Source organism: Chionomys nivalis, chromosome 6, assembly GCF_950005125.1.
Source record: "Chionomys nivalis chromosome 6, mChiNiv1.1, whole genome shotgun sequence".
NCBI classification, from domain to species: domain Eukaryota; kingdom Metazoa; phylum Chordata; class Mammalia; order Rodentia; family Cricetidae; genus Chionomys; species Chionomys nivalis.
The window spans coordinates 35,490,781-35,512,806 of record NC_080091.1 but is presented as its reverse complement, the minus strand read 5'-3'; the positions used below and the strand labels follow the sequence as shown (position 1 = coordinate 35,512,806).

The 22,026-nt window shown below is 48.2% G+C and overlaps 1 protein-coding gene across 1 annotated transcript; it reads right to left on the bottom strand.

Annotated features, from left to right (window-relative positions):
• Positions 1-18,107: 18,107 nt before the first annotated feature.
• On the bottom strand, positions 18,108-20,082 carry Myl7 (myosin light chain 7). Its single transcript, XM_057772477.1, has 7 exons — positions 20,074-20,082; positions 19,729-19,842; positions 19,493-19,568; positions 19,234-19,338; positions 18,799-18,877; positions 18,616-18,664; positions 18,108-18,239 (listed from the first exon to the last, which is right to left on the bottom strand). The coding sequence occupies exons 1-7, from the start codon at positions 20,074-20,076 to the stop codon at positions 18,138-18,140; spliced, it is 528 nt and encodes a 175-aa protein (XP_057628460.1). The 5' UTR covers positions 20,077-20,082; the 3' UTR covers positions 18,108-18,137.
• Between the last annotated feature and the right edge of the window lie 1,944 nt (positions 20,083-22,026).

Genomic DNA, 22,026 nt, shown 5'->3' with positions numbered 1-22,026 from the left:
TTTATTTGTTTGTTTGTTTGTTTTTGGTTTTTCAAGGCAGGGTTTCTCTGTAGCTTTGGAGCCTGTCCTGGAACTCCCTTTGTGGACCAGGCTGGCCTCGAACTCACAGAGATCCGCCTGCCTTTGCCTCCCGAGTGCTGGGATTAAAGGCATGCGCCACCACTGCCCGGCCGTATTTGTTTGTTTGTTTGAGTCAGGGTTTCTCTCTATAGCCTAGGCTGTTCTCAAACTAGTGCAATCTGCCTGCCTTAGCTTCCCTGCTCAACTTGTGCACATTTTTAAAAAATATTTATTTATTATTTATTTATTTATTTATTTATTTATTATGTATACAATATTCTGTCTGTGTGTATGCCTGCAGGCCAGAAGAGGGCACCAGACCCCATTACAGATGGTTGTGAGCCACCATGTGGTTGCTGGGAATTGAACTCGGGACCTTTGGAAGAGCAGGCAATGAATGCTCTTAACTGCTGAGCCATCTCTCCAGCCCCATGCACATTTTTTTTTAAGAGAAGGGGGACCAGAAAGAGAAGGCCTGGCAGGGCTCTCTTGTCCCGTGGCAGTGGCAGCAGACACAAGAATCTTCTGTGAATTACTGAAGCTCTTCCCATCTAGATGACCCAGCCAGAGCTGCTCCATGGTCTCAGGCATGGCCTGGGTTCTTTGACCTTGGTGCTCTAGGCCCTCCGTGACTGTCCAGAGAGCACTAGGTTCTGAGGAGTTAGTGATCACCTAACAATTGGGGTGGGAAGGCGGTGATACTCTGTTCCTTACAGCACATGGTCAAAATGAAGTCAAGTCTCAAATTTGTGTTGATCTTTCTTAAATGTTGCCTAATGCTGCTGTTGGTCTCCACTGGGGCATTGGCTAAGCTGATGGACAGGCCTGGTGAGAGTTCATTGGCTTGAAAAAGATGCTGTAGGCTGACCATGCAGATCCTGGTCTCTGACTTCCTGAGCTTGTACATGGCCATTTGATTGGAGGGAGGGGGTCCATGGGTGAAAGACCCTCGGGGAGAACCTTCCCTCAGGAGGAGACCCCTGAACCCAAGGAACAGTCCGAGACCACTGGCTGTAAATAGCAAGAGGTTTATTGGGTGTACACAGGTACCTGCGGGCGGCAAAGTCTTTCGGAGGACTTGCGCGCCCTGCAGTCTGGGAGGTCTTTTTATAGGAAAAGGGCAGCAGAGGCAGGCATATAGAAGCAGATGCATGGTTACAGGGATCCCATTGGTCAGTTTGAATGAGGCGATGGGTTCATTTGGGGACAAGCTCCTCGGGGACATGTAGATCTGATAATAGCTGACTTGACCCTATCTAGGGCACATGTAGTTTTTCCCAGAACTTTTTGTTCCCCTCCTAGGCCTGATGTATCCTGTTTGGCAGCCTAGGAGTACCGACTTTACTTTGAACTTACATTTTTGTGTGAAAGCCTTGCAAAATGGCATTACAGCAGCTAAGCTGGGGTCTTTCGTGGGGATAACCCCAGATGAATGGCTAAGGGCCAGTGTTGCAGGAGCTCCTTCTGCTCCTTCAGCCAATAGCCGCTGAGATACCAGCCCATTGGGGCGTGGTCTCTCTCCCTTTAAAAAAGCGGCCACTTCCCTCTCCTCTCTCTCTCTTACTTCCTGCTCCGCTTCTGGAGACTAGACTCCCTTCCTGATTGCGCAGAGGGCTGTTGTCTGGGATGGTGATCTGTAAGTTTTTTTCCCCTTTAAATAAATAACCATTCTATTAATCATAATTCCAAACTGGTGTGGGATTGTTTGTGACTTACGACTTCGCCTTCATCTGGTGCCCAACGTTTGGTTTTAGGACCCTTCCTTTCTGCTGCCAGTTCGGCTTGGCACGAGCCCTCCCTCCCTCAGCCGTGGCCTGTGCCTTGCGGCCTGTGCCTTGCGGCCTGTGCCTTGTGCGTGGAGCCAGCAGTTTAACATAAATTATCACGCAGTGGCTTTTCTTGCTGCAGTTCTTTATATTTTCCCTTTAGACACCTCAGATTGACTTCAAGTCCCCATGCACCCTATCATTTGCCTCCCCACGTGGATTTAAATTCCACAGGCCTGCGTAGTCTCTGCCCGCGTGGTTTGCTCTTTTCTTTTCTTTTTTTAAAAGATTTTTATTTATTATGTATATAGGTTTCTTCCTTCATGTATCCTGCAGTACAGAAGAGGACACCAGATCTAATTACAGATGGTTGTGAGCCACCATGTGGTTGCTGGGAATTGAACTCAGGACCTCTGGAAGAGCAGCCAGTGCTCTATTCCTCTGAGCCATCTCTCTAGCCACGGTTTGCTCTTTTCTGAGTTGTTTTTAAATCTCCCTTGCAAGCGCAGCGCTTGAGTGGCGTGAACCAGAGCGCATGAAAGCTGCAACCCCTCGGGGCGACTCTATCCCATGGAGGCTTAAGCGGCTTCCAAGTTGCTCTTCTCTACCCCTGGATTCTGGGTTTCTGGTTCCGTCTATGGAATTGATTTAATTACATTTACTTTGTTGAGAAACTCGCATTTTCCAGTTTTTAACATCTACTAAGGCGGACACTGAAACAGGACCCCGTTTTCGTCGCGACTCGGCAACAGCGCCACCTGCTGGATAATAGGTAATATGGCAGTTTTCGTTTCTTATGCAAATTTTACTGCTTTGTTTACTAATACAATGGAGTATATCATACAAGGTTTATATGATTATGGGGATACCTTAATTTGCTTGTTACTAGATTTCAATTTTCTTTTCATATTCTATCATTAAGGAAGAATATGGCACTCCTAAGAACGATAGAATCTTTACAAACTAATAATGAACAACTAATTGACAGGATTAAAATTATTGAAAATCAGAGGTTATCTGAACAAGTGGATACTATGATAGACAAAATTGACTCCATATCCAAGGGTACTAGAAAGTTACCTGAAAGGGTTCAGGCTGTTGAATTTGACGTTCAGATGTTATCACAAAGTTTTGATAAGGTAACAGACAGAATGGACCTCCAAGATGGGAATCTACATGATATACACGAAAAGTTTAAGGAGGACATGTTATCTTTGAAGGAAAAAATTAAAGCTTTGGAATCACAGGTGCAGAATGGGGACCAAAAAATTGATACCTCAGTGAAATCACTAGAAACATATACAGGTCAGGAGATTCAGGATTTAAGAGAGACAATGATAAAAAGATTTGAAATGATTGAAGAAATTATTGGAGCTGGTGAACAGACTAAGGAGGCACAAGGACAGGATACAATGCCACCACCAGCTTTTAGAACTGGCTTACCCAGGGTTTTAGCGACATCCCCTGTAATTTATTCTGACAAAGCGTCAACTTCTAAAGGCTCAAAGGGAGTCAAAGAAGCTAGATGGATGCCAAAATGAATGATCTAAAAGAAATTAAGCAAGCTGTCGTTAATTATGGCTTGCACTCTGCATTTGTTAAGGAAATGATAAGGACTTGGGCTTCTAATGTCAGAGCTACCCCCCATGATTTCTTTCAGTTCGTGTCTGCAGTTTTAGATGATGGACCTTCCTTGATGTTTGGAATTTATGTCAGAGAAGAATCCAAACATATGGAACAGCAAGGAAGAGCAAAAGGTATGGAGGTTTCCCAAGATCAAATTCTTGGTGTAGGAGTGTATGCTGATCCACAGGTCCAAGCTCTTTATGATGAAGAAGTATTGTCATTATGTCACAAAAAGCTTTAAATGCTTGGAATAGGATACAAGATCCAGCGAAAAGGGTTGAATCATATACCAGGATTAGGCAGGGACAGAGAGAACCCTTTACTGACTTTTTGCAAAGATTAATTAAGGCTCTGGACATAGGGGTAACAGACCCAGAAGCTAGATGAATACTTCTTGAATATCTAGCTTTTGAAAATGCAAACATAGAATGTAAAAAGATAATTGGCCTTTAAGGTCTAAATCAGCACCTATGGATGAATGGATTCAGCATACAATCCCATATGGGTCTTCCAGGTCCTCTAGCACAAGGCAACACTGAGATTCCAATTATTGATTGGAAGCATGTTGCAGGCCTCAGAATTTCATAAAAAGCATCATGTCAATAGTAAAGGCCTAAAGAAAGAATTTTCCATTACATGGCAACAAGCTAAGGACATTATAAAGAGGTGTCCTACTTGTTCTTTCTATAATCAAACACCATTGCCTGCAGGGAGTAACCCAAGGGGTACTAAAAGAAATGAAATCTGGCAGATGGATGTGTTCCACTTTATGGAATTTGGTAAATTAAAATATGTACACCACACCATAGACACATATTCAGGTTTTCAATGGGCTACTGCCCTGAGCTCAGAAAAGGCTGATTCAGTAATCACACATCTATTGGAAGTTATGGCCATCATGGGAATACCTGCACAAATAAAGACAGACAATGGTCCAGCATATGTATCTAAGAAAATGAAACACTTTTTTGCTTATTATAATATAAAACACATTACAGGTATACCAAATAATCCTACAGGTCAGGCAGTTATAGAAAGATCAAATCGTACTATAAAGGATATGCAGAACAAACAGAAAGGGGCCGAAAATACCCCCAGAAATAGATTACATAATGCTTTATTAACCTTGAATTTTCTTAATGCTAATGAGAAAGGAACGACAGCAGCAGAAAGACATTGGATAATGGAAAAGTCTGCTGAACTAAATCAACCGATTTACTTCAAAGATGTGCTGACCTCTCAATGGAAGCCAGGAGATGTGCTACGTTGGGGAAGGGGTTTTGCTCTTGTTTCCACAGGAGAAGAAAAATTGTGGATCCCATCAAAATTAATAAAGTTTTGATTTGAAGAGGAGAAACCTCTTGGAAAGGACAAATGACAGCTCATCAACAATGATGATATTCATACAGGTGGTAAGAAAAACATATAGTACGGGGGCAGGGTTCTCTTCTTATCTCTGCAGGAAAACACTCATCTTCAAAAAATTCAAGGGATCCTGGATGTTTGGATAGTGACAGATGGAAAAATACCTGCCCAATAGGAACTATCAAGAAAACTGAATAGGGCCGGGCGGTGGTGGTGCACTCCTTTAATCCCAGCACTCGGGAAGCAGAGGCAAGCGGATCTCTGGGAGTTCGAGGCCAGCCTGGTCTACAAGAGCTAGTTCCGGGACAGGCACCAAAGCTACAGAGAAACCCTGTCTCGAAAAACCAAAAAAAAAAAAAAAAAAAAAAAAACTGAATAGGTTGTGTAAGTAAAATATACTAAACCATATTTCTAAATTTATAGAGCTGGTTTTGGAGTTGAACTCTGGCTCAGTCCCTCTCTAATTCCAAGCCTGTTGTTAAGAGAAAAACCCAGAGTTTCTGGAGTTTCTGTCTCATGTCAAGAGCCATGATATGAGACAGAAAGAAATATGAGTTTAGAAAACATCTTTGCTTTTCTTCATATCTATCATACCTTTCATTGGATATATCTATCATGTCTTTCATTGAATATATGTATGTCTATATGATTAATGTTTAAGTTTTCCACAAACTTAAACATTAGTTTTCCTGCAGTGACATTTGAAGTTTCCAGGAAGAAGATGTGGCCCATAACAACAACTCCACCTGGTTGATATGACGTCATGATACTGATAGCGCTACTACAAGACCTGTTTTGAGTACCAGCTGCGCAAGATGATTCCAACTTGGTTAGCTGAAATGGTGCGCATCTTGTACAACATTCTGGCCAGACCTCCACAAAATACTCAGAGACTATTTGCAATTTTAAAAGACATTGATCTTGAAATTTAACCATCATTTTACTTTCACAGGATCCCCCAGAAAGAACGTCGCCCCTATGACAGCTGGAAGTAACTCTAGAGGACGACGTCCCCTCTCCCAGTAAAGTTTGCCCTTGGGTTTAGGGACATCATTAGGGGTTGATTATAATTAGTATATGGTTGAGGGTTGGGGGTTAGGGGAGGAATTTTATAAGCTCAGGGATCTTTTTGGAAAAAAAAGGAGGGATAATTGGATGATGGGATAATAGATTGGTGCTTGTGAGTTATTGTTTTTAGACATTTATATTGGTATCCATTCTTATATATTGATACAAAGTTAAATTATATTGACTATTGTATGCATGCATGCTTCTACCTCTGTTTAAAACATTTTTTATGTATTGATATATACATTGTATTGATATTGTATATTTACCATATTGCAGTGTACATTTCTACCTCTGATTAAGATACTTATATATTGTTTGTGTATTGATATATATTTACCATACTGCAATGTATATTTGTACATTGTTTATATTTGGAGGTCATTGTCCTCACTTGTTTCACAGTCATTTATTGTCTTAGTCTTTAAGTTAGATAGGTATTGAGAATTATATAGATCAATAGTATTCTAAGTTTGTCATTTATAATTAGACTGATCAGGTTCTTTAGATACATAGAAATTATACTCAGTATAGATAGATAGATAATCTTCAACCTCTTCAAAGAGCTGTAGAAAATGGCCTTTAATCTAACTCAGAGTTTCATGATAGTGAGACACCATTGCTCCTGGCAACACCGATCTATTCCCGAGAGAATGTTGAGCACCAAAGACACTCCACCTGGAGCCTTTCTTCTTGGCTGAACTGGCCTTTGGGCAAAGAAATGCCCATATCTCAACCACTGACAGAGATACAGAGTATCCGTGAATGGAAAAAACAGGACTGTCATATCCTGCCAAGACAGGGTAAGATAGTTTTGAGAAGTTTCTTGCCTTTGAAAATGGTATGTCAGTTATGTTAGGCCTTAGCCAAAGTTGGTTGCTTCAACGTTGCAAACGTGACCTTGGGTGATTACCCAGGGAGCTAGTTGTCTCTGTGATTTGTTGCATGTTTTGGAAGTTGTTTGATTGCACTTCCTAATTACTCAGGTAACATTATTTCCCTTCTCAGATCTTTGATGGGGTTGAAGACTATATAAATGTAGTTACTTTCCACTCATGACTTGGCCAAGCTATTTATTATATAAGACTTAAGCTAGTTAGAATAGGATTATTTGGGGACTGGAGAGATGGCTCAGCGGTTAAGATCATTGCCTGCTCTTCCAAAGGTCCTGAGTTCAATTCCCAGCAACCACATGGTGGCTCACAACCATCTGTAATGAGGTCTGGTGCCCTCTTCTGGTCTGCAGGCATACACATAATAAAAAAATAAATAATAATAATAATAATAATAAAAGAATAGAATATTTCTACTTATTGTATATAATTTCATAATAGGTTTAGAACTCTCTTACTTAAACAAAAGGGGGAGGTGTTGCGGGAGGTCCTTCTACTCCTTCAGCCAATAGTCGCTGAGATACCAGCCCATTGGGGTGTGGTCTCTCTCCCTTTAAAAAAGCGGCCACTTCCCTCTCCTCTCTTTCTTACTTCCTGCTCCGCTTCCGGCAACTAGACTCCCTTCCTGATTGCGCAGAGGGCTGTTGTCTGGGACGGTGTTCTGTAAGTTTTTTCCCCTTTAAATAACCATTCTATTAATCATAATTCCAAACTGGTGTGGGATTGTTTGTGACTTACGCCTTTGCCTTCAGGCCAGGGCCCTGTCTGTTCGACAGGGTTTCACTAGGTAGCCTTAACCTACCTGGAACTTACCATGTAGGCTAGAGGCCTCGAACTCACAGAGATCCACCTGCCTCTGCCTCCCAAGTGCTGGAACTGAGGTGCACACCCTATGCCCCACCCATCTCTTTTTGCTCAGCATAGTGCCCTTTGGATTCCCAAACAACTGAGGGCAGAACTTCCAGCCTAGGGTCAACATGTCACAGGCTGTCTTGCCTTCCAGTTTTGGAGCAGCAACAGCTCTGACTCTTTTTTTAAAAAAATTTTATTCATTTTTTTTTTTTATTGATTTTGCTCTGCTCCTGTCCCTGCCGCCCACTTCAACCCTCTCCCAAGGTCCCCATGCTCCCAGTTTACTCAGGAGATCTTGTCTTTTTCTACTTCCCCAGCTTTGACTCTTGGTAGGAGCAGCTCGTCACTAAATTCTGTTGGGTCATCATCGTGGGTCAGGGCTCACACAGAGCTATATGGCTTCTAGGACTCCGTTACCTGGAGAGGAGATGGGAACACTCACTCAGGCCACATCATCTGCTTGTTTGACTGACTGCGGCATGTTGTCAGACAGTGGAGGTCTTCATTCTCGCTGCAGCAGTGGTGGCAGCAGCCTGCCTGCCTCGGCCACCAAGGCCATCAGCTGCTGCCAGGTGCCTTTCCACCGTCAGCTGAGCCACACACCGCGCCCCTTAAAAGTGCCAGTCCGCTACAGTCCCCACTCTGGCTTCTCTAGTTCCTCCTGCTTTCCCGTCTGTCTGTCTGCCTGCCTCTCTCATGTCCCCACTCCTAGATGCCTTTCGCTCTTTCACTTCCCAACACTAAATCTCTTGCAGTAGCTGTTGTGTGGGCTGCACTCGCTCAGTGGTATTCCTTGGCAGGGCCCACTGAAAGGTACCCACTTCACCTTTTTAAAAAAAGTCATTACAGGATGAACCAGAATCAGATGACTCCAGACAGACCACAGAGGAGGAGGCTGCAGGTGTTGGATGGGAGCTGTCTGGAGGTTGCGAAATGCTGATGTCTTCATGTGTAGCCTCTGGGTATGTGAGAGTCACAGAAATTTCCAAGCACAGGCAGTGGCTTCACAGTGGGCTCGGCTCTGAAGGTTTATTCATCAGAGACACACCTCGAGACCTGGCCGCTCTGCTCTGGGATTCCTCTGCACAAAAATCAACACAGACATTCCCAGGGTTACAGAGCCTACAATCCAATGGACCGATCGGAACTGCGATTGTGGAGAGCTGGAGCCAGATTATCTCCAGTTATCTTTAGCTACTTGAGAGCCCCTTGCTGTCCATCTCTGTGTGTGACCTGATGTCCTTGTGACTATTTAGGACAATCATTTTTGGAATGTGTTAACAGAACACCAGCTTCCACCAACCAAAGGCTAAGAAAATCATCAGATATCAGAGGTGAAAGGAGGCTCCTCTGTCTGTCTGTCAGGCCAGAAACTGCTCCCAGGTTGTATCTGTGGGCAAAATTGCTGAAGTGGAGTCTTTATTGCAAAGCCAGGAGTCCAGCCTGACTTAGTCACAGTGGAACAAGGAAGAGAGGGCAACAGTGTGTGTGGGGGGGGGTGGACACTGAAGCGTATCCACAGAGAAAAGAGCATCATCGCCAGCCATCGGGTGCCACCAAAGTGTGGTCCAGTCTTCTTGACTGATGAGGAAACAAACCTTAGAGAGGGTGAGGTCATGCGGGGAGGGTATGCCTGCTTCTTCACCCTGGCTACGACTCCCTCTGTATTGCCACACCTCCAGCTATCGGTCTAGAAGTTTCCACGAGTTTCACTGCACATGTGGGCTACTTCTTCTGTCTCCACAGCACCCCTGGCCCCTCTGTCTCCTGTGCCAAGTGGGGTCCCACTCTGTGGCGGTAGGTCTGGGATAGCGGGCCTGTGAGCAGCCTGTGGAACAGCAGGCATCCGTCAGGCTTTGACAGCGTGAGGCTATGAGTGGCCCACGCCTGCTGGAGCAAGCAGCATGTGGGGTCACATATTTCTCATACTAGGGCAACAATCTGAGAGTCTGGCTCCCACTGAACCAGCGGTGTTAATTCAGCTAAAGAAGGAATTGTGTGGAGAGAGAGTGGGTGGGAGCAAGGCAGGAGCTGAGACCCAGGGGCTCAAGGGGTCTCAGCACAAGAGCAAAGAACACAAGAACATCAGGGTCCCAGTCTCCACTGACTGGGCCTTTATTTAGGGAGCAGCTCATATTGTGCACCCCAGTCAGTCTGGTGAGCACTTCCCCCAGAGTCCCTTTGCCACCATGCCTTTCCCTGGCTCGTGAAGGCCCCGGAAGGGTGAATCACTGGGCCATGTTGATAACGCAAAACAAAATCTCCTGTCAATCCAGAAAACCTTTCCACAGAAGTAGACGGAATAAACATGAAACACTGTATAAGCCTTGTCTCTGACAACGCAGAAGAGATCAAAAGCAGACATCTGGCCTCTGTATGCAGCCAGGGGTAGGCTACTCCATCCACTCTATGGAGAGATAGGAGAACCAGATGTCACACACAGTGAATCCTGAGTCCCCCTCAGGATTGGGCCATCTGGGTTTGCTAATTGCCTTTATCCAAAGAAAAAAATAAACTCCTATCTTCAAGACTGGGAGTGCAGGCACAGCCAGGCGCCTGCTGAAGTCAGGCCAGTGCCTTCCCAGGGAAGCTGGGGAGATAAGGATACTGTCTCCCGTGGTGATGACAGTCAACTGGAGCCCTCAGGTCATTAGGAAACCATCCTGGGCTGTGACTCGGGAAAGAGGCTTACTTAACTTTCAGACAGATTTACATAACTAGAGGTCAAAAAATACCCGAGAGTTACAAGGTTTCTAAGTAAATGCTCTCGTAGAAGATGGGGCAATGCCTACCCTTCCTTTAGGCTCTGGGCGATTAACTTGCTCTTATTCTGTTTATTTTTAAAGCTTTAATATGTATTATTTTATTTATGAGTGTGTGTTTTACTTGAATGTATGTCTGTGCACCACATGTGTGTCTGGTGCCTGCAGAGGCCAGAAGAGGGTGTCAGATCTTAAGGAACTGGAATTGTAGGCAGATATCAGTCACCATGTAGGTATTATTTTATATTTTTTATTTATGCCCTGGCAATGCTGAAACATACATGGGCAGCCCATATATGATGGTTCTGTTGAACTTGTCCATATTGGGTTTCATGGTCTAGGTTGATGAGGACAACTGACCAGGTCTCTTCCTCAAGAGGGCACCAGATCTCATTAGAGATGGTTGTGAGCCACCATGTGGTTTTGGGAACTGAGATGGCTCAGTGGTTAAGAGCACTGCCTGATCTTCCAAAGGTCCTGAGCCCAATTCCCAGCAACTACATGGCTGGCCTGGAACTCACTCTGTAGACCAGGCTGGCCCCAAATTCATAGAGATTCACCTCTGCCTCCCTTTAATTCCTCTGCTGGGATTAAAGGTGCACACCACCACACCCAGCCTGATCATTTTTAGCTGACACACAATAGTTGTTGGCATGTTTGGAGTGCCTTGTCATGTTTCTTTCTAGCCATATATGTAACTAAAACGGAGTAAATACATCTGTTTCCTCAAACATCCATCTCTTGTCTTTGTCCACCTCTTGTCCAATGTCCGCCCTTCCAGAGGGTCCTTATCTGTAGCCACCTTGCTGGGCCACGGCACATCTGAGCTATGACTCCTGTGAAGTGAATATAGCAGCCACTTCCTTCTACCCCCTCCCCACGACTGTCTCATGTTCAACTGCTAGGAGATCAACTTTAACTTTTTCTTATTTTAACAAGAATCGTCTTCTAGATGTCTCTGCTTCTACCTCTCAAAAATGGTATTGGGCACTCTGCTACACAGCCAGGCCCCGCCCTGAGGGCCGAGATGAGATGAACACTTGCCCTTAGGGAACCACATTGTAGGGCAAGGAGGCTCCCACCAGCCTTTGCATCCAGGTCTACTGGGGTGTTAGGCACGAGTGGGGGGATGGATGGGGTCCTCTGTTGGGGACTGTGGACCCCCCAGGCCTGAATTTCCTGTGACTCCCAGCTTGCCGGAGTAAACAACTTGTTTTCCTATGCTTGCAGCTGCTCTGAGCACGACGAGACCATCAGGAGTTCCTGATGGCAGGGGAGTGGTTTCTGATGGGCTTGCATCTGAGAGTTAGGGCATGGCCATTAGTCAAGGAGACCCTCTATAAGCTGCCGTGGTACACAATAAAGGGGCATTCTTAGCTGACTGTGTGTGTGTTTCAATCTCTAGGCCTTTGCCGTGCTCACGAACCATACCATAGCACATAGTGCGTAGAGCAGGCATTGTGCCACAAATGGAGGCCCTAGCAATATTGGAAACTAGGGATCCCCGGAAGATCACCCTCCGGAATGGTGAGGGTGGATTAAAGATGGTCTGTGTCTATGTGTTTTTTCATCCCCAGACTCTTGCCCGATAGCAATTCCGGGTGGTGCATGCACTACAGGAGATCGGGAACTAGAGACGCTCCGAGGGACACCCTCCAGAAGACTGGACAGCAAGAGAGTAATAAAGAGGAGGTGGGAGGGTGAATTGAAGGCCTTGAAAAGATGGAAAATGCATTGAGAGTCTGGATTATGTGTATAATTGTGTTTTCTTTGACTGGAGAGAGATTTGAATCTGGGGACTGCTAAGAAAGGTATCTTGATTTCAAAACATGGGTCTAAGGAATTGTTGCTTTGGAAAAGAGGTTCTGCTTTTATTTCCACAGAATGAGAACCTGTGGAATCACTCCAGACTAATACAGTTTGATGGACCAAGACCCGCCAAAAGGTTGCTGTGAATACCCCTCAAAAAATTAATTTGCCCAACTAACAGCAGGAAGTAGTTTAGAGAGAACTATGCCCAAATTCTCTAAATGACTGTTTACTGGAGGTTGTGGGGCCAAGGGGGACCCCCATAGGCGGTGGTGGCACCAGGAGAGTGAGGCACCTCGGCAACCATGGCAACAAGTGCTGGGACTGAGGCGAGCCAGAGCCACCCAGACCTCACTGGACTGCATGTCTGGTATAGAAGGCAGCAGCAGTCCCCAGCTCTGTGCGCCCGGGAGTTTGCAGCGGGAGTGGTGGGATTTTCTGCAGGACCTGAGAGACCCGCTCAGTAGCCATGGAAGGTCTCCAAGCCTGCCTGCTGCCCTGGCTCCCAGCAGTGGTGGGAGGCATGTCACCCTGGCCCAGTGAATGCCCAGCCTGGCGAAGCCACCCCAGCCGGTTGTGGCAGCACACGCCAGTAGGATTTGCTGAAGGAGACAGAGGACTACAGGGCCATCCCGGCCGAGACTTCAGGATCACCGTGGCTATAGTGGCTGCTATTGTCACCACTGTGTCCTCCTTCACGGCAGCAGGAATTGCCATCAGCCAGATGGCTGCTGTGGCTATCTTGTACAGTGACTATGTTCACTAGGGCATTTTCCAACTTATTGCTATCATATTTGTGCTATGCCCATGCGAGTCCAGAACCTTGGTCTAATTATATAGAAAAGGGGAGATGTTAGGGACTGTAGATGTTAGGACTGAATTTCCTGTGACCCCTTGCCTGCTGGAGTAAACAGCTTGTTTTCCTGTGCCTGCAGCTGCTCTGAGCACCAGACCCTCAGGAGTTCCTGATGGCAGGGGAATAATTTCTGGTGGGCTTGCAGCTGAGAGTTAGGGTGTGACCTAAGGAGACCCTATATAAGCTGCCCTGGAACACAATAAAGGGGACATTCTTGGCTGGCTGTGTGTTTCAATCTCCAGGCCCTTGCCCGCCCGACACGCGAACCATACCATAGCATGCAGCGCATAGAGCAGGCATTGTGCTACAGTCCTCTAAAAGAGGAGGAGCAGAGGTGACTGGAGTCCCCCTGCCAGGAGATGGGGAAACTGGTACTGTTGTAGAAATAAAGACAAGAAGCTTGGGGTGTCCCTATGTGGGGCTCTGGGGTAAGATGGGTTGGGAGGATCCGGAGGACTGAGGGCTTCTGGGGCATCCGGAATGTTTACCCTGGGTTAGAATATGGTGTCTTCAGAGCAATGCGGCTTCGGGGTGTCTAGGAGGCAGCAGGACCAGAAGAGGAGGATTTGGATGTAACCTTCTGGTAAGGTTCTCCCAAGAGAGCCTCAGGAAAAACTGGGGTGCAGGGTAGTAAGTGGTAGGAGTATATACAGAGACCTATCCTCAAGCACACAGAACTTGGGTGTAGAATGTGAGCTTCTGAGGCCCTGCTGCATTGCTTGGGTCTGCTTTCCAGTAGAAGCTGCTGCTTGGCGAGGGCAGGTGGTACCCAGGGGTGTGTGTACAACCTTGGATGCCATTGCTCAGGAATGTCTGCCTTGTTTTGTCTGTTTTTTGTTTTTTTGAGACAGGGTCTCATCGTGTAGCCCTGGCTGTCCTAGAACTCACTCTGTAGACCAGGCTGGCCTCGAACTCATAGAGATCCAACTACATCTGCCTCCGGAGTGCTGGGATTAAAGGCATGCGCCACCACCGCCAACTTGTTTTTGTATTTTGAGACAGTCTTTCAGTTGGCCCGTTACTCACCAATTAGCCTACCTTGGCTGGTGTCAGAGACCAGCTTCAAAAAAAAAAAAAAAAATACCATTTACCAGGGTAGGGCCATGGGGATTAGAAAAATAGTAAAGAGAACAAAGATGCGAGTGGAAATAATAAATAGAAACATACGATAGCACCAGGAGGGAGTTCCAGTGAGTACTGAAATCCGCCTGCGTTTAATTTCCATTTGCTTAAATACCCCAACCCCAAAAGGTAGGAGTAAGATAAAAAACTGCATTGACTGATACAAGGAAATGAACAGACCAGCTGAAGGTTGTGGGCTACAGCCATAGGTAAACATTCTGTTGCTAGAACAAGACAAGTTACGCTCATACCCTAGACCAAAATATTCTGTAGGCAAACCACTCCCTGGGTGGAATCCATTGTTATCTCCCTAAAGGAGTAGGAATTTAGTAGTAACCTTAGACTTTTGTTTGGGGTAGAAACGTCTCTATTCCTGAAATATAAGGTCTGGACATTAGCCACACTTGTTAACAATAAGCTCCAACACTGATCTAAATCTAAGTGGGACCTTTGCTTGAGGTAGAAACAGACGGTAACCTTGAAGGAACAGGAGTAACCTCCAGCTCTCTGACCTTCAGACAAGGTGGAAATAGTTTCACATTTTTCAGGCGTCCACAGGCTGGTCAGTGAGCTTTGGGAAGCCACCTGCCTCTGACTCCGCAGTACTGGGGTACAAGCGTTCACTACCATAGTCAGCTTCTTCCAAGAGGTTCTGGGGGTTCTAAGGTTCTAGTGCTCACACAGCAACTGAGCTCTCTCTAGCCCATTAAAAGACCCCCCTCCCACCAGGTGCAAGGCAGGACCTTGACTCAAATACAAAACAAAATGAACACCTTGAAAAGTTTCTGTACCCCGATTCTCTGCAGATGTAGTAAATCAAATCAGGCTAAATTAATAAGTCCAGGTTTAATGAGCAAAGCAACTGCAGGGTTGTCTGGGGGAAGAGGGGAAACTACGGGGAGAACCGCGTGGCAGATGGTGTGGGGGGGAGGAACGATGCATTACATAGCCTGTGGGCGTGGTCTTGAGCATCTCAGTGGAGGAGACGCCAATGGCCGGCTTTCTCAGGGGGATCTGGAATGGGAGGAGCGGGACCGGGTGGAGCGTCCAATACACCTGGCAAAGATTTATTCGCTCTTTCAGAGAGCGAATTAGAACTAGTGTGAGGGCAAAAACTCAGGGAGCACCACATGTGCGGGCAATCGGGAAAGCTCAACAGATGAAAGGCTGGCTTCTCTCCCAGAGCGGAAGGGGAAATTGCCTGCACTCTGCTGACTTCGTTTTCATATCCGCAGAGGAAAATCATGGTCCGGCGGCTAGTTTCCCATAAGCTACAGTGTGAAGCCCTCAAAGACAACGAAAAGTGCAAGACCCCATCCAATCTCTAGATTCTCTTTCTGAAAGAGGGTTCTGCCATGCGGCCCAGGCTGGCATTGATTCATGATCCCTCTGCCCCTGCCTTCTGGGTGCTGGGATAACAGTCATTGACCACGGTCACACCTGGCCTCTGTGACCTGTCTTCCACACTCTCTCCCGTAGAGGTGTGGGCTACAAATACGACTTGCTCTATGGAACCCTCTTGTAGACGGGTCACAGCATCAGGACAGCTGGAGCTGTCTGTCCTGTCCCTGCGGGCCTGCCCAGTGAAGTGGGCTGCACTGGCCTCTGGGTGGAAATGCAGCAAAGTCTGTGGTTTTTATGACCACTTAAAAAAAAATATGTATTTTATGTACAGAGCGTCTTGCTTGCATGTATGTCTGTGTAAGAATGTTGGATTCGGGCTGGAGAGATGGCTCAGAGGTTAAGAGCACTGCCTGCTCTTCCAGAGGTCCTGAGTTCAATTCCCAGCAACCATATGGTGACTCACAACCATCTGTAATGAGATCTGGCTCCCTCTTCTGGCGTGCAGGCATACATGGAGGCAGAATGTTGTATACATAATAAATAAATAATAAATCTTAAAAAAAAAAAAAAGAATGTTGGATTCCCTGTAACTGGAATTGTTGTAATATGAGCGGCAGGGCTGCATCCCCAGCACCCAGCCGCCCGCATGGCTAGCTTATGCCCCGAAATAATTACACGGAAACTGTATTCTTTTAATCACTGCCTGGCCCAGTAGTTCCAGTCTCTTATTGGCTAGCTCTTACATATTGATCTAACCCATTTCTAATATTCTGTGTAGCACAACGAGCTGGCTTACCAGGAAAGATCTTAACCTGCGTCTGTCTGGAGTGGGAGAATCATGGCGACTCTTTGACTCAGCTTCTTTCTCCCAGCATTCTCTCTGTTTACTCCACCCACCTAAGGGCTGGCCTATAAATGGGCCTAGGCAGTTTCTTTATTATTTAACCAATGACCTTCCTCCATCATGGAATTACAGACAGTTATGAGTTATGTGGGTGCTGAGAATTGAACCTGGGTCCTCCGAAAGAGCAGTCAGTGCTTTTACCTGCTGAGCTACCTCTCCAGCCATTATGGCCACTTAGAAGCCATAGAAATAGCTAGGATTGTTTTAAATCTCAAGTCTCTATTTAGTTAAGTTGTCGGGTCCAGATAGAAGCCTGTGCTGAACACTTCTCCAGGTAAAAAGGCCTTTTCTGTCCCCCTCTCCCCCACCTTCGCCTTCAGGAAGGGACAGCATAAAAGTTCCTCCCCCATGTGTGTGTGTGTCCCTCTGCCTCCCCTTCTTTTTTTAAAAATTTATTTATTATGTAAATTTATTAATTATGTATATAGTGTTCTGGGCACCAGATCTCATTATACATGAGTGTGTGTAATCATGTGGTTGCTGGGAATTGAACTCAGGACCTCTGGAACAGCAGTCAGTTCCCTTAACCTCTGAACCATCTCTCCAGCCCTGCCTCCCCTTCTTCTCCCCCTACCCTCCCCCTTCTCACCTCTCCTCTTCCCTTTCCCTCTCCTCTCGCTCCCCTGCCCCCTCTGCTCTTTCCCCCTCCTCCCTCTCCCCTTCTCTCCCTCTCCTCTCTCTCCCCTCCTCCTTCCCCTCCTCATTCCCCTCCCCATCCCCTCTCTCTTCTCTCCCTCTTTGCCTTCCCCTTTCCCTCTTCTGTTCTCCCCTCCACCCCACCCCCACCCATACCCCCCACCCCCGCCAGCTCCAGGCTGAGCACCATGGCAGCAGGCTTAGAGGGTCGCAGAGAAACTGCTGCTCAGCTCTGGTCTGACTGAGCGGTCACTGGTTTCCTGTCTCTCCCTCAGGTACTTATGGGGAATCACCTGCTTCTGCAACCTGTGTCCTGGCAGAGGGAAGAATGGGGGCACTAGCAGTTCTGTAGGGGCAGTCATCTCCCTACTCTCCAGCTGGATGACCCTGATATGAGGCAGGAGGCCAGTTTCTAGCAGTGCCTGTGAATGGCTCTGCCTCCAGTGTCCATGCCCCGCCATGTCATAGTCTCCTGTCCTTCCAATATGACTGTAACACCTTCCCCTTCTCTCCTCTTCTCTCCCTCTCTTTCCCTAGGGGAAAGGGGTTCTTACTGGGAATGGAATACAGGACATGCAGCATGCTAGGCAAGGCACCCACCACTGAGCCATCCCCCTAGTTCTCTTTTTAAATAGGTTCCTCTGTGGCTTTCCCACAGGGCCCCACAGCAATCACGTCAAAAGGAGACTGGGCAATGGGCCTGTTAGTGTAGAGGGGAGACTATGTGTTGCAGGTCCCTGGGACTGCATCCGCTAACTGAGCTGCTGGGTAGAAAGTCTGCTGAGTGTCCAGCAAAGGGTTTCTTCTTGCCCCAGATCTCAAGAGCTGGCTGCCCACTTGCGGCTCATTCCTGGGCCTCATGGAGGTGTGTACATCCCAGTTCCTCTCCTGGAGTTCAGCAGTGGGCAGAATAATGGTTCATATTTTACTCAATAGTGTGGGGTGAATCAAGGTGGGATATCATGGGGTCCCACGACCTCTGCCTGGTGCACCCCCATCCTGTATGTCATAGTCAAGCCAACGCATCAGTTCTAGTTCAGCCACAGAGTTTATTGAGGTGACCCCAGCCTGCCTCTACTCCTCTTTCTCATCCCCATGGGTGATGATATAGCACAGGGACTTGTAGTCGATGTTGCCTGCCAGGTCCATGGGTGTCAGGGCAAACAGCTGCTCCACCTGTCGGAGGTACCACGCAGAGATAGGGCCTAATGATGCCCTGTCCCAAGAGCTGTGCTTTGGGACTAAGCCTTTTCAACCCCAAACTGCAGTCAGATATTTTTGTCTGTTGGTGGACAGACTAGGAAGTGGGGGAGGGGTCAAAGGCTCACCTGACCACAAAGACAAGCCCTCCCTCTTCCGAGTCTGTGGTCACCCCCTCTCCCCCAGCTGGGTCTTAACAGAGGTAGAGTCTCTTCTGGGAAGACCCTGCCACCCCTTAGCTTACACCGCATAGGATCTGGGTTCTGAGCCCTGTGGGTGCTGGGTCATGAGGCCTTCCCTGTGCTAGGGTGGCAATGCCAGGAACAGGTGCTGATGGGTCAGGGTGTCTCACCTCAGCAGGAGAGAACTTGTCTGCCTGGGTCAGGAGAAGCTGCTTGAACCTGAGGAAAGAGAAGGCTGGAGTTGCAAGGGAGAGTGACGAGGGCCCAGGGAGACACACAGAGGACCTGCCTCACCAGCTGCCCTCTTGTTTCCCTGTGGTGCCCACCCTGGGGGATGCAGGGTCCTCACTTACTCATCCTTGTTCACCACCCCCTGGCCGCTGGGGTCAAACATTCGGAAAGCGCCCAGGATGGCTTCCTCAGGGTCTGTCCCTACGGGTGGAGGCAGCCAGGTGAACTGTCAGATTCCCAGGCTCTTGGCCCCACCCAGGAAGAACTCACACTACCAGGGAACTAGGATCTTTCCTGGAGGGTGTTGATGGAGGCCACAAGGGGGGACCTGAAACCCCACAATGTGTTTCTTGAGGCTGGGAGATCAGGATCGGGCTTCGGAAATGATGTTTTCTGAGCCTAAGTCAGCCCAGGATGCCCCCACACACTCTGGGTTTCCCATGGCCAGGCAGGCTCCACAAGTTTCAGGGGAGTTCAGGTGAACCTTACACAGGTTCAGGGGTCAGGTGAGGTCAGGTTTACTTACTTCAGGAGATTCAGACGTGATGGCCACTCACCGTTGAGTTTCTCCCCAAAGAGCGTGAGGAAGACGGTGAAGTTGATGGGGCCCTTCCCTTCCTGCAGCATGGCTTCCAGTTCCTCCTCTGGGACACTTACCCGCCCTGTGAGGATAGGACAGGCTACCCTCCCCTGCTTTCTAGGCGGTAAGGGGAGAGGCAGGGGACAACTCCAGCTGTGGGGCCGGTGGGGGATGGAGAGCAGGCCCCTGAGGAGGCTGAGATGGGCCCCTGGGAGGTGGGCAGTGCATCCACTCACCGAGCTGGGAGTAGGTCTCCTTCAGGTCTGACTTACAGATGATGCCATCGCGATTCTGGTCAATGCAGCTGAAGGCCTGTGAGGAGAGCCTTCAGGAGGGAGCTACTACCACCTCTCTTCCAGGGGAGGCAGAGGTAAGTGAGAGCCTTGGGTGGTGTGGGCAGGTGTGGGGGGGGCCTCTGACCCTCAGAGAAGAGAGGTGCGGAGTGAGAGGCTGCTGGAGGTACGGTACTTACTTCTTTGAATTCCTGAATCTGGGCTTGTTCGAACATCGAGAAGACATTGGAAGAGCCACGTTGGGCCTGCTTGGTGGCCGCGGCCTTGCCCCGGGTCCCAGCCTTCCTGCTGGCCTGTAATACTGATGGTGACAGGGACCCCCTCGCCGGTTCAGAGTCCCCCCTCCCTACCACTTGTCGCCCCAGGGCACAACCAGGAGTGCCAGGCTGAGGGGCCTTTCTCCAACCTTAGAGATCACTTCCCTGAGCCTGGCACAGGCACAGAAGTCCCTGGGTCTGCCCTTCTGCGGAGCAGAGACTGGCACCTGGGCGTGTCTGGTCTCCTGTTCCCCGCCAGGCACTTACCATGATCTGCAGTGGTCTGGCTGTGTGATCTTGTCACCTGGCTCTTTATGTCTCAGCCTTATCGCCCAGAGGCCCAAATAAGGAGAGGAATGGGTGACGAGCTAAACTTGGAAGCCCCCACTGGTAGAGGAAGACCAGGGCCCCAAGCAGAGCCCATTCGCACTCCTGGTGACCTTCAAGCTCCCAAGTGTAACATCCTAGGATCCATCGGCCCTTGCGACCAGGCTCTTCCCTGGGCAGAGAGGCTTTTCCTGCCTGGTCATGTTGAGGGGTCCCCGGGGCCCCTGGGCCCCTCGTCCACCATCCCTCCTGCGAGCCCAGGCTGGCCCTTCACCAGCCTCATCCTCACTCTTTGGACTGAGGAAGCAGTGCATGTTCCGAGGATGGTCAAAGACCTGAGTCCTCTGGGTTGGGTGAAACCCCAAGCGCTGGCCTGCTGTCAGCTGACGACAGACGGACAGCAGTTCTGAGCAGGCTGTGAGCCTCTTGGAGCCATTTGCTTGGTTTGGGGTAATCAGGAGTGACAGATCCATGCTCTCCTCATGGTCACCCCTGTGCTGGTGTTTGAGCCCGCCCTGCTCATACGCTTGTCCCCACCCTCTCTGGAGTCTTGTTGATTAAGCTCCATCTCAACTTCACCCCCCCGCCCCCTTCAGAAAACTCACTCTGACATTCCCAGCTGAGTAGCTGTCACCTACTCCTGAACACACGTCTGGAATCCAGAGGGCCTGGCACAGGGCAGGCCTGTGTGAGGTTGTTGTGCAGGGAAGCTTTGGAGCACAGGGCCTCCCCAGGGTTCCTGTGGAAGCGGCTCACGGAGTCCATCTAGTGGTTCTGAATTCCTGACCAAGGGGGCTCCCATTCCAAGCAGTAACACTGTCAACTTCTTGAGGACCCTAGTCTGGCAGAAGAGAGGGAGAAGCCGGACGGACAAGCTTGGGGGTTGCATGAGCAGGCCTCTGGCTGGGTTCAGTGTTCATCCTCATCCCAAGTTGTCTGTGTAAGGTGGGTTGGGAGAATGTGGGTTCCCCCACACACACCCTTAGGCCCCAAGTCCCACCTACAGTCCTTCAGTTTGTGGTAGGGTTAGCTGTGTAGCCAAGGCTAGCCTGGATTCCAAGCCTGACCAGCACACATGGCTCCAAGGCCTCCTTTTGCATGAGAATTTTATAACGAACGCCTCCTTTGCTATCTAAAAATGAAGTTATTTGTTCAAATTAGTTGTGCAAAGAGAGACTTTAAAAAAGAAACAGTGCAATGGCTCAGATTCTAGGTTTCCTGAGACACGAAAGAAGATGACAAAAGATGGAGATCTATTCAAATATCTGTTCACATTTGACTGCTTTCCTCGGATAGTGGCAGAAGTCAGTTCAAGAAAGTGGAGATGATCCGGAGTAATTCTACAGGAAACTGCCAGTAAGTCAAGATCTCAAGGAAGATGGGACTTTCCCCAAAATCACCAATTTCATGGGTTTTCTTTTCTTCCTTTTTTTCTGAATGAAACAGAAGACAGTTGCTTTTGGCCTCTTGCGTAGTTCCACTGAGAAATAAATGTGCACTAAAATCCCACGCGTCTGTGCTTACCTGCAGGCTTGTTTGTGCTGCAGAGAAAGGCACTAGCCCCTTTGTGATTTCAGAGTTCTCCTTTGCAGGGATCTTGGAAATCTGTGACATCATATAACCCTGGCCCTTACTCACTGCTGCTTCCTCCGTGGTTCTGAGGAGGCAGAATGCTGCTGAGACCAACCTACAGCTGAGTCAGCCCCCACCCCAACCAGAGCAGCATCGGGCCTGGCATTCCCACATTCACGTGTCGTAGGGGAAACCAGGGGCTATCCAGTGCCCGGAGTGTCCCCAAATCACCTCATTCCCCTTCCTAAGGCCGACCTCTCACACTCCCCTGGGCATAGTGTCTGGAGGGCACAATGAATTCTGAGACACAACCCAGTTTAG

Coding starts and splice junctions, on each gene's coding strand:
- Myl7 (XM_057772477.1), bottom strand. Junction 19,569..19,728: donor AGATTCAGGAATTCAAAGAA/GTAAGTACCGTA, acceptor CTCTCCTCACAG/GCCTTCAGCTGCATTGACCA. Junction 18,878..19,233: donor CTTTGGGGAGAAACTCAACG/GTGAGTGGCCAT, acceptor CTCCACCCGTAG/GGACAGACCCTGAGGAAGCC.